This window comes from Lepisma saccharinum, chromosome 6 (assembly GCF_977018435.1).
Source record: "Lepisma saccharinum chromosome 6, izLepSacc3.1, whole genome shotgun sequence".
Lineage (NCBI taxonomy): Eukaryota > Metazoa > Arthropoda > Insecta > Zygentoma > Lepismatidae > Lepisma > Lepisma saccharinum.
In genome coordinates this window covers 74,484,646-74,496,675 of record NC_139234.1, presented here as the reverse complement: position 1 = coordinate 74,496,675, position 12,030 = coordinate 74,484,646, and the positions used below count along the sequence as shown (strand labels likewise).

At 37.1% G+C, this 12,030-nt stretch overlaps 1 protein-coding gene across 1 annotated transcript in view; it reads right to left on the bottom strand.

The window, feature by feature from the left end:
* Nucleotides 1–2,262: 2,262 nt before the first annotated feature.
* LOC145989454 (uncharacterized) overlaps nt 2,263–12,030 on the bottom strand; it is a 245,356-nt gene continuing 235,588 nt past the window's right edge. The window contains exon 4 of the mRNA XM_083124799.1: nt 2,263–5,413. Coding sequence (XP_082980925.1) covers nt 3,235–5,413 — 2,179 coding nt within the window. The 3' untranslated portion in view covers nt 2,263–3,234. The remainder of the gene's footprint in view (nt 5,414–12,030) is intronic.

Below are 12,030 nucleotides of genomic sequence, written 5' to 3'. Positions count from 1 at the left end.
AATTGTACAAACTACTTGAAAATAGTAGTGCCAAGAAATTAATGTAAGTACTTTTATTAGTGATTACTACTTTCAAGTGAATCTCCTTGTTGAATTACGAACAACTTAACTCGTATTTAAATTATGCTTTTTCAAATTGTTTGATTAAAACGGAATACATTTGACTCAAATAGGCTAGGTTGTGGCTAAGATTCGGTTAAATTATCTAAGATTCGGTTAAACAGTTTGTTACAGTTTCCATAAATAACTTCGAAGAAATAATCAAAACTTGTGCCAGTTTGTTATACCTTATAATTTGCTGATACTAGTTTGAAACTAACTAGAGGAATTGCTTTGGTCATTCTATTCATTACATCTGAATTACTAAGAACTACACTCATTCATTTTTTTTAACATTTGATTCCGAAATACCAAATTTCTTATTTTACTAGATACTCTCATCGATGCGTTTGCATTTTCTCAAATTCATTGACTACATAAGCATACCTTTGAGACTCAGTTACAATAATATCAACAATTACATCAATATATACACAACGTTATATTCTTTCCAAACAGTGGTACCAGCCACTAGAAGAATAAAAATCGTTTCATCCCTGGCCACACTGCTAAAACCAGGGAGCTAATCTCACTTAGATGGAAGTCAGCAACCATTTTGGTGTAGCAGTGGTACCAGCCACTTATATCATATACTCACATTGTAGAAAATTTAAGCATAGTATTGTTAGTAACTTACAATGAACAAGTTCATGGTCTTTACATACTGAAGGAGCATCTAAAAATAGATAATATATTATTCACATGTACATTCACACTTCCAACATGCACATCATATATTGACTTGCAGAATACTGTTCACATACATTGAAGATTTGCTAACCTGCACCATCATATCTTGTGTATTGTTTGACTTTTAACATTTTTTGATGAAAACGTACATAAGTGACTATATTACACACATATTTATATGCAGTTGTATCGTTGCCATCTAGTAGGCTTATATTGATTGATTGCTTTTTTTAAGTCCACTTTATGCACAGGAGGGCTACTCGGGATTAGACCTACAGTTTAAAGTGGGATCCGAACCACTGTGCCATGTGCCTCCACCGGGTATCGAACCCGGGATCCCTTGATTACAAGGCGACGACGTTACCTCTACAACATCGTGGAGGCCCAGTAGGCTTATATCAAGTCGAGATACATAGAGGTGAGCCTATCAGACACATATGTTTGGGAATTGCCGTGTAACGTAGGTTGAGCTTCCTTACGCATTTCTAGTGCGTTTTCCACAAAATAAAGGCTTTCTGTGAATAATTCAACGCCAGTTAAAACATATGAGTGAAATTGTATAAAACTCTCTTAAAAGTATTCTTCGGACAAAATAATGGCCTCCACATGACGTCACCTAAGCTTGTTCCTTGAATATCAGAAAGGGTCCTGCCTTTTATGTATAACACTTGGAAAAACGAAACCGTTTTGCAAATTCAAGGTGTTTGTATAAAGACGGCTCAATCTGACACTTTGTAAATTCGTATATTTGGTAGTTGAAATTATTTGTAGAAGCAGCTAACAACAATAAACATAATTCTTGTCCGATAGTTGAAAGTTGAAATAAGTCTCAAACAAGTATAATTCCATAAAATGCATGTAATTATCGGTATTACTATTATTCAATACATTCTACATGCATTTTTACTTTACTGTTCCTAACATCATTACCCACAGTGACGTCGTTTCTCGTTAACCAATGCCTGTTTTCTAATAATGATTGACTCACCTGAATGTATCTGTTTTGTATTTCTGGAAAGGATTTTACCTGCGCATTTGTTTAGTTCTATTTGCTATTTCATAAGGAAGCTATCTGGTTTTATGATAGTTTTAGGATATTAAGTATCGAATATACAATAGTTTCATAGTCACCTATAGTATAAAATGTGTAATAATAAATTTAGATGTGAACCACTTTTCATAAAAACCCAGTAGTACATTTAATGCACAAAATGCATAGATAATAATAGCTGATGCTGTAAATGGGCTTCAGCACACAATGATTAAGAAAAAAATAAATTCCAATAAATCATTAGACAAGAAACATTCGATAATCTTAAATTAGTTTCAGAAATGTGCAAGTTAATAACATAATATATTTTAATTTTTATAACCTTAAGAATAGCATGAAATATAAATATTTTTTTGTTTCGATAATTCTTGCAAGTAGTACACTTGAAATCATAGCGTACACTGTATTTTTCTTACAGAAACAAAAGAGAGATACGAACGAATTAATCTAGTGTCAAGCAAGTTGTCACATTTTGTCACACTTCAATATGTTAAGGTTTGGTACATTTTCATTTATCTTAGTCTACATGACTTTAAATTCTCAACAACACAACGCATTCAACAAAGGAGGCAATCTTATTAAAAAACATGGAATAATAAATACATTGTAGAAGAATATGAAATAAATGCATATTCATACTTGTGAACCAACATCGTTTTAAATGCGGTCTACCAAACATGAAATATCAATAAAAATATCACTTCTTACATACTCAACACGTAAACAAAAATTCATAAAATAATAATACACCATGCAAACTAATAAACAACAACCATTTTCAAAACATTAACAATGCTTCAACAACAAAGTCTGGATAAACCGTTGCTAAGATTTGATTGATAAATACTACATCGAAAGAGAAATGTGCAATATATACATATCAATGTGACAGCAACGTTAAATGTTAACATCAAATAAGAAATGGAATTCACAAAACCAAAGTAGGTCTTAATCCTTTTCTACCATGGTGTCATAGTTTTTTGCTACAACTTAATAAGTCCCCTTTCAATAGTTTTATAATTAAATTGTTGTAGATAGCTACATTTGATCCACGCATTTGCACTGGACACGTGCATTTCTCTTGCATACGTTATAATCCTAGAAAAAGTGTTTCAGTCTATGATCTATGAATTCTAGTCTATATTAGAATTCTACAATCAACACAGTTTGGGAATGTTGTTTCAATTTCTAGAATAGAACTAGTGTTCTAGCTGGTAATGTGTAGATTCTTTGCTAAAAATGTGTTCCCTCGGATTTGATGATTATGTTCACTGTAGCTAAATTGTCAGCAAATTAGAAATGTTAATTTGATACACATGCTCACTGTAGCTAAATCGTCAGTCAATTATAAAATTTATTCTCCCATTCAGAGATGAACAGGAGGGAATTTAACCTCAAAAGTCGCACTGGGGAATTCGGAAAGCCGGCCTGTAAAATCTCGACTTGAAACTCGACTTAAGTCCATTAGCGAACCTGGTTCTCGCGGATTCCTTTTTGGCTGGGGAGGTTGAAGATACTTGCTGGTTTGGCAGTGAGAGTGTAACACAGGCTGCTGTATCAGTTTGGGTGGGAGTTGACTTGTCCTGGCGTGAGTCGTCTGTGACTTCTTCCAACAGTGCATCTTCTGGGTCTTCTAGAGCTGCCAGTCGCTGTAGCCTGTGTCTTCGTTTCTTGGTAGCTAGTCTTGATATATCAGCTACCACACCACTGTCAACGGTTCTTTGGGAGATATCACTAAAGTTAGAGTCTTGTCGAGGGCAGGATTTGTCTCGATTGTCGCTCTCCATGCTGACGTATTCCTCGAAATCGTTGCTGCAGATCGAATCTTGCCTTAGAATAGGATTGGGACGTGCGGTTGTGCCTTGATCTTGGGAGACTGAATGAGACATTGAGAGAGACAAGCGACTATCGCTCATGCTCTCTAGGGATTGGGTTATACACGAATCTCTGCATGAAGATGCTAAAGAGGTCTCTTGAAACATGACAGACGATCTGGGTCTATGACTGGTAGGGTTGCAGACTACGAACCTACTTTCCTCAAGCTCTAGAATGACTTGCCCTTCACCTTGCTGGATACTGGCGGAGCTCTGGTTGCTAAGGTGGCGGAAGCAATGTTTTGGTGTTGCTGGCTCGCTCGTTGCGGTACCACGCTCCCCACCGTAGGTGAGAGCTTTCGTGGACATGGGGGGCGGAGTCCTTCTACCGGACAGTTCTACGTCCCTAAGCAAAGGGTGCCCGCTGCCAGAAGAGGAGTCGGAATTCTGGCGGATGCAAGTTTCACACCTTCTCCTTGCAGCACGTGGAAGGAAGGCCAGCCTGAAGGTCACACTCTCGCGCCGAGTTCTGGTGGCCGTTTTTGTGACTTCCTCAACTCCGCTCTCGTCAATGCTGCTGGAGACCGTAGCCGTTCCTCTATTTCCGTCTGCTTCCACGGTCCCATCAGGACTTTCAATGACCTCATACGTTGCTATAAAGTCGGCTGTGACGCTTCCACACCTCTGGCACTCGGTGGGGAAGCTTTGGATAGAAATACTTTCCTGATCGCACCAAGACTTGGAAGGTGTGTCAAATATGCTGTGGTTGAAGCTATGCTGTCCGTTGGCTATTTTCTGTGTTCCAATAGGGAAGCTGTAGCTCTGGTTCTGAGTTTGCTTGGCCTTCTGCCAGAAGAACATGACTTTCAGAGCTTCCTTCCTTGCGGTCTCGTTGCGGTAGACATAGATAAAGGGCGTGAGGGAGCTGCTGCTCAAGGCGGTCAGGAGGACAAAGTATCTGCATATATCAGGAAGACGGACATTAGCCAGGCTAGTCTCTAGAAGAAGACTTACGAAATACGGAGTCCAACAGAAGAGGAAAGAGGCTATTACCATGGCAGCGGTCTTGACGGCTCTCCCTTCTTCTCGGAAAAATAGCGCAGAAAGACTGGCGTTAGAGCAACGCCGCTTTGGCATCTTCCTTCTTCCGACGTGGTTGCTCAGTCCGCTCTCTGGCGTCCCAGGCGGCTCGCACGTGGCTGTATTGGTGACCACCTCTCCTGGGTTCGTCGACAGACTGTGCCTTCGCGTTCTTTCACTATTCTTGTGCGCCGCGTGGTACATCCTCACGTAGATCCAGCAGAGTGCCAGGAAGGGAAGGGTGAACCCCAAAGTGACCAGCACCAGGGAATAGGACAATTTGAACACTTCACCTTCGGCGATTAGAAACGACGATGTTTCACACTCTGGCGACTCCGGAGGATGGATATCATCTTTAGTCTCACGTAGAGCGATGCCCAATAGGGGAGGAGCTGCCAGCAGCAAGGAGAGACCCCAAACTCCACCAATCATAAGCCTGCTTCGCTTTCGTGTTATGGTCATCGTGTAGTGCAAGGGACTTATGACTGCATTGTACCGATCCACGGCGATGGTCACGATGGAAAAAATGGAAGCGGTTACGACCAGAGCTGTCATGCTGGCCACCATCTGCCGCCACCAGAAGAAGTGAGACATCTCCCTTCTGGCTATTTGGACCAAAACTACTGGCATCACGACGAGGGAAGCTAAGAGGTTTGCGGTTACTAGACTCAGGACGAATCTGTAAAGGAAAAAAAAGACGAGACATTAGGATGTTTTCTAGTCATATATATGTAACAATTATACTTCAGCAACAATTAGAAAGTATGATACTGATAAGAGTTTGGTTTTAGAATATGAACAAGGGTATAACTTCATAATTCATATTATTGCAGATTTCAGAGCAGATAGTTTGTTGGTCAATACCTTGTTACATTCAAATCACATTTCCCAATAAGATTCTTCCCGTTCCAACTATTCAATATTTGTAAGAAGAGAATCAATCGCTCGTGTAAAATGTCTGGCAGGGAATTAAGATCAAACATTGAACGTATCTATTGAGGTAATCTAGCACTGTAATAAAAATGAAACTTTTGAATAATTCTTTGAATAAGATCAGTAAAGTGGTGTGTTGAAGTGAATCGAAATGTGAACGGTTCTTGACTTTTACGATCAAACGAGTCTTTCAGTTTATTTTGCATTAGCTAGATTGTGAAACATCTATGATGTTATTATATCTTTGAATATAGATGTTCAATTGTTTTGTTGTTTTGGATTGTCAAGCATGGAGTTAGCCATGTTGTGTATTCTAAGTTATGGATTAAATTATTATTTTGTATAAAACCGAACCCACATGATTTATTATATCATATTACCGTGGTTGGTAATACAACATATTCATTGTATGAATCAAACTCGGATTAATGGAGAGGATGAAGAGGGCCATAGTCCCCCTTCCCCATTTACATTTAAAGTAACAATAACTCGTTCTGGTCAAAAGGCAATACCCCTTGTAACATCATAACATGATCATGAAACCAAAAAATTAAGTGACCAAATAATAACTAACTAGTCGACCTCCGTGGTGGAGTGGTTATCAGAGCGCTCTACGATTCCAGGGGTTACGGGTTCGAATCAAGGCTTGGGCAGGATGCCTTGTGAGTGTCTCTTCTTCATCAATTTCATTACTCATCCTCATCCTCGCAATTACCCAAACGTTGCACAAAAGCCAAGTTAAATAAAGCAAATAAATCAATCGATAACAGCTAGATAAATTATAAATTCCCTTGAATTCTAAAGCTAGCAATACACTTTATAAAATTTTCGAAAGATGTTTGGTGTCAAACCATTCGAAATAAACATTGTTTTCTTTTTGTCAAAATACTTGATTGTTTCCTCAGCAATTTTGTAGATTATCAACATCACACAAGAACAAGGCAAGATTTCCTTTAAGAACAGTAGATAGAGAGAATTTAAGATGAACATTATTAATTGCCAGGACTTCTGACAGACGGGACCTCATAAATTTCTCCTTTCTATTTCGCTACAGGAGTAACGAAAGCATGAATAATTTAGCTGAGGATTAACTCAGAATACCATCTAGCAGGAAAGTGAATTTAAACTTCCAGAAACATTTTCACTTTCTGTTGTAGATAGAAACTTTGAAAACTATGTTATATCCGGGGTATATAATTTAAAAATGTTACGCTATATTGATTAATATGATTATCAGATATATTCCTCTAAATGTCATAATTATATATATTCTCAAAATAGGTTGTAATGAAGCGAGCTAATGTCCCAAAATGCACATATTGTGCAAGGTATTTTAATGTAATTTTTCGTTGCAAACTCTGTTTCTAGAGGAAGGAGTTTTACTGACTAATAAACAGATGTTGACCTTTGTTTTTTTTACGTTTCCAGTTATTTCTCCAAAATCAACATTACATATACCAGAGAGTAGAAATCTGTCAGTGAAAATACGCAGCTGCTAAGTTGAATAGTTTTTTAAATTACCGTGTTGTAGATAAAAACACGTTCCATGAGCAATACAACGTAATCACAGATGGAATATCGCGTGAAATACATTATAACATATCCTTATTTCTTTTCTTTTAAAAGGCCTCACTAGTTCAAAATTCTGCCGCCAGGTGCTAGATTGACCAGTTGTAAAATGGTTGCCAGTGATGAGGAGAAAGCATTTTGCATCTTCCAATTTCAAGGAGAGTGGAGTTGGTCTGTGCTGATTGTGCAACGTCAGTTTCGTACACGATTGCATAAAGATCTACCTGCAAATAAATCTATCGCATTAGCTCTGCGGTGCAAACCATTGATGAAAACAATGTGAAACGTGTCCAGGTGGTTACCGCAGAGTAAAGAATGGTACTCACATTGAGCATTTAATTTGCGAGTTAACATTAACATTAAATATTTGTGAAGTTGTATCTTATTTTGGAAATTTATGAACAGTGGCGTTGCAACATATCGCGAGGGCCTGGGCGAGATTAGAAAGCGAGGCCCCCATTCACCATCCATTCTTTTATCCTCACTTGGTAACATACTTTACTTGCTAACGGGGGTTATTCTTCACCTCAGAGGTTTCATATACAATTCAAATATGATATACATCCTTAAGTATGATGCATTAACTTCCATTATATTGCAATTTACTTCATATTTACAATTTTGAGAGTAAAATTAAATAAAATTGCTTATTTGCAAGCTTTTAAATACCACACATTTGTTTCGAGGCAGTTGGAGGTACTTTTTTGTTAACATATTAAAATCGGGAGTGCTTTTCATTCAAGAGAAGAATAAATGCATAAAAATGTTCAAGCAAGTTATCGTGAATTTTTACTTAAATCTTTCACATGAGGAATACGACAATAATTTTTACATTTTTTCGGACCCTTTAGTCTGAGGGCCCGCCCGCTCGTATGTTACGTCCCTGATTTGACGTATTCATTCAAAGTATAACGTTTAACTAGAATTTAAAGCCAGATAAAAGCAGAATGTTTGAATTTTTTGCCCAGATAAATTAGCCTTTTCCATCTTCTTTTCTCAATCTATTTTTTCACATTTCTCGTATCAACTCCATGCAACGCGATCCACTTCGCCCACCCATTGCTACGCCACTCCTTATGAATATAATATAACTAGTTGAAATTGTTCAAATCATTTTGAAACACGGTGTAGAACGACCGCTATGATTTAACTATGGTTAAAGCAATCGGTTAGTTTAATAAACCATCGAGATTAGCGTTACCTATTTTCCGGAGATCAGGAAACGGTTAGAGCCTTGGCTCATGGTAACCCACGATGTTGTCAGTACCAAGGCTAGCCCGGATGGTATGAGTATGATAGGGTAAGAATTGAGTCATCAAGAAGAGGTTCAAGTAAGCCCTGCGATGAACAAAAAAAATCACGATTTGTGCATACTGAGATAATCTGTTAACATATTAATCTATCCAGGTAGCTATTTGACTAGTTTGGGTGAGCAGAAAATGATTATGTAATATCTGTTCTCAGGGCTACACTAGGTAATTGAGATAGATCAGTAGTATGGCTTTCGGGATAACTAGTGCAGCCTAAAATCACTGGATATATATATACTGCCTTTACTGTATTTTTAGAAATTAGAAATTCTTTATCGGAAATTATTTATTTTCCTATCAATCACTCTAATTTCAATGTGTATGTAATAAATAGGCATTTTCCCCCTATTGTGTGTTAAAATTTAAATCAATTAATGACATTTTCTTGTTAGCCACCTCCGTGGAAGAGCACGTTGAGTCATGAACTCATGATCTCGTTAATGAAGGTTCTCGGTTCAATTTCCTGCCTGTTCGTGTGTGTGTGTGTGTGTGTCCCTTCATCAATCTCATCCAATAATTATCCATTTCTGTTCGTCGCAATTAACCTACAAAATCCTAAAACAACATTAGAAAAAAAAATCTGTATAGGATATGGAAACGACCTAAATACAAAAAATTCGACCTACTTTACACATCGCATTCGTACTGGATATTCCACGTCCTTTTTTATTTCCAGTGAGATTATCTCGTAGAGGTAAATTATTAATTTTATTTGCTAAGAAGTTTCTATTTTGTACGGAGCGTTGAGAGAACACGAAGCTGAACAATTTCCTTTATTCTTGGTTTGGAGTGTTTTTTATCCCGCGTGGCTGAATTTTAGAGCAGATGTAATGCTCATGGCAGGACCCAACGGGAAAACATGGTGCGGAAATTCAAAGAAAAAATAATATCCGTAGCTTCTTCATACGTGAATTCAGGACACGGTGTTTTTACTCTTCCTTGATTTAGTAGCCTTCCGAATCGATAAAACAAACAATGTTGTTTCTGGAGCATTATTTAAGCGAATGTTGACATGTAGGAGCTGCTGCGTGCTTCAAGTACTGCTTCCTGCTATGTTCCGGCTGATGTTCACTCGATTTATTCATGTCTTTCGATTCTGATATTCTTTTAGTTTTGCTCTTTTCATTTTTCTTTACTTTGACTCCTTCTTTGCTTTTTCTAGTAATTGAACCTTACACTAACTCTTCCTTTCACATAACTCGTATCTCTCTCCTCAATTAGTTCATCATTTTGCACGTAAATTGCCTTTTCACACATCGATACCAACTTACAATTTATATTTGGTATTACCTTCTTTTGTGATTTGAACATTTATACAGCGTGTTCCGCCTAGAAGGATCGAGACATAGTTGATAAATTTGAAATGTAAATAATGGTTCATTACAGGCCCGTACCCAGGATTTTTTTGAGGGGGGGGGGCAAGCCCGAAACCTTGGTTATATAATTGTCATGAAATATATGTCAATTATAAAACAATTAATTAATATCATTAATTAACTAATTTATTTATTTAATATTTATAAACATATATAAACAAATTAATTTGCTACATTTATAAACTAGCAAATTAATTTCTTTAACGAGAGGTTGAAAATGTCAAGAAATTAGAAGATAGGCTAAATGTTTTTAATAAGTGTTAGATATTATTTAATTATTGCTTTTTATTAAAAGGAATAAATAGATTTTCATACTTTTATTGTGTTATGTTTTTATAATGGTGTAAATCCGTTAATGGTCTCGCGAAAGGAAATATTTCCTTATCAGAGTTGTAGCTGGAGATTTCAGCGCCCAGAACGAGAATGATTTTCTAACCCCCTGCACCAAATTTGCACCCTCCCTACCTAGATGTAGCTGGCATACTTAGAGATTGTAGAAATTTTATGTATATACTGTTTCCGTTGAATCCGATGAAAAGAAAACTTAGCATTCAAGAATTGTGGCTAATAAAAGGACAGTCGGTTGTGCATCCCACACCATCTTCATTGAACCAGTGTGTGTGATTGTTCCCATCTGCAAAATCTACTGCAAATTAAAGATAACTAGGTGGAGGGACAAAAAATGAGAAACTTTAAGAAGACATTAGTTTGCTATTAAAATAACATCTAAGTGCTATGTTTTATTCCCGACGAAAGGAGGTGAGAAATGCAGGAGAAATAACAGGTCAGTCTAATTTCTATGTTCTAGGGGCCTAAGGTGACAATGACAACCACCTTCTCAGCTACGGCTCCATTTCTTACCATACCAATTTGATATAATTTTAAAATCTTATCTATGTCTGTAGAAGTACGATTTTACCCCATGCTGTTACCAGCCTTAAGAGAGAGAGAGAGAGAGAGAGAGAGAGAGAGAGAGAGAGAGAGAGAACAAGATATGTATGCAACATTCACACACAGGCAGACATAATTCTTTGTTATTCCATCTTGGTATGTGTTTATGATGTTATTCTCAGTAAAGTATGTTTGAGGTCCAAGCTAATTTCTTATCTATGTTGTTATAACACTAACTCGTACCCTCGAAAAATTTTAATGGGGAGAAATTTTTAATAGAACAAGATCGTTGGTGGGAAGGTGGGAGATCCCCCTTCCGCCATGGGAATTCGTACCCTGAATGTGACCACCAACACTATGGAATTATCCTTCCTTATAATGAGAACATGTCTGAATGTGAATTAACCACAAAAAGGACATTTTCTCATCAAGACTGCCGTTCGAAAAAAGTCAAAACAGGGAGTAAATATGGTGAACTGTAATGACCAAATTGGAACAATTCAGATACCAGGTGGAGATATATCTTTCGATGGGGAAGCCATGTTTGTTCACAACAGCCAGTTACCTGTACCAGATCGCTATAAGGGAAATGTAAAACATGTGTCCCAAAATGTAGGACACAAAACATTCGCAATAAATAATACATATTTCTGCAGAACACGTTAAAAAGTAATTTAAATATTACACATTTCAGCTTAAAAAAATGAACTCTTAACGAATTCTTAAATGTACTGTAATATACTAAACAATGCACTTCTACTACACATTTTAACTGGTACTTCTCAGAAGAGAAAATTTTCTGAAAATTGCAGGTAGTCAAAATATATTGATGCGAGACTGAACTTACAGACTTCAAGAAAAAAAAAACTCTCGTGAGTCCATTGTGCTGATGGTACTGAAAGTAGTCTCTCAACATTTGCATTATGACCTGTAATGGCTAACAAATATTCAGCAGTTACTGTAGTTTGAAATGGTTGCAGAAGTTTAATCTTGGGTATTTTGAGTATAGAAAGTAATTTGCCATGGCGACGAAATAAAGCTTTTCAATTATATTTTAATGAGGTAAAGTAACTTCGGTCAGCATTCAAGGCAAAGATAAAGTCAGGAGTTTATCAAGATTTCTCCAGCGGAAAGGGGGTGGTGATTTCAACATTCTTGGCTTTTTCAGCACCTTTTTTTAGTTTTTTTAACCTTTAATTATTCGATCCCTACTTAGG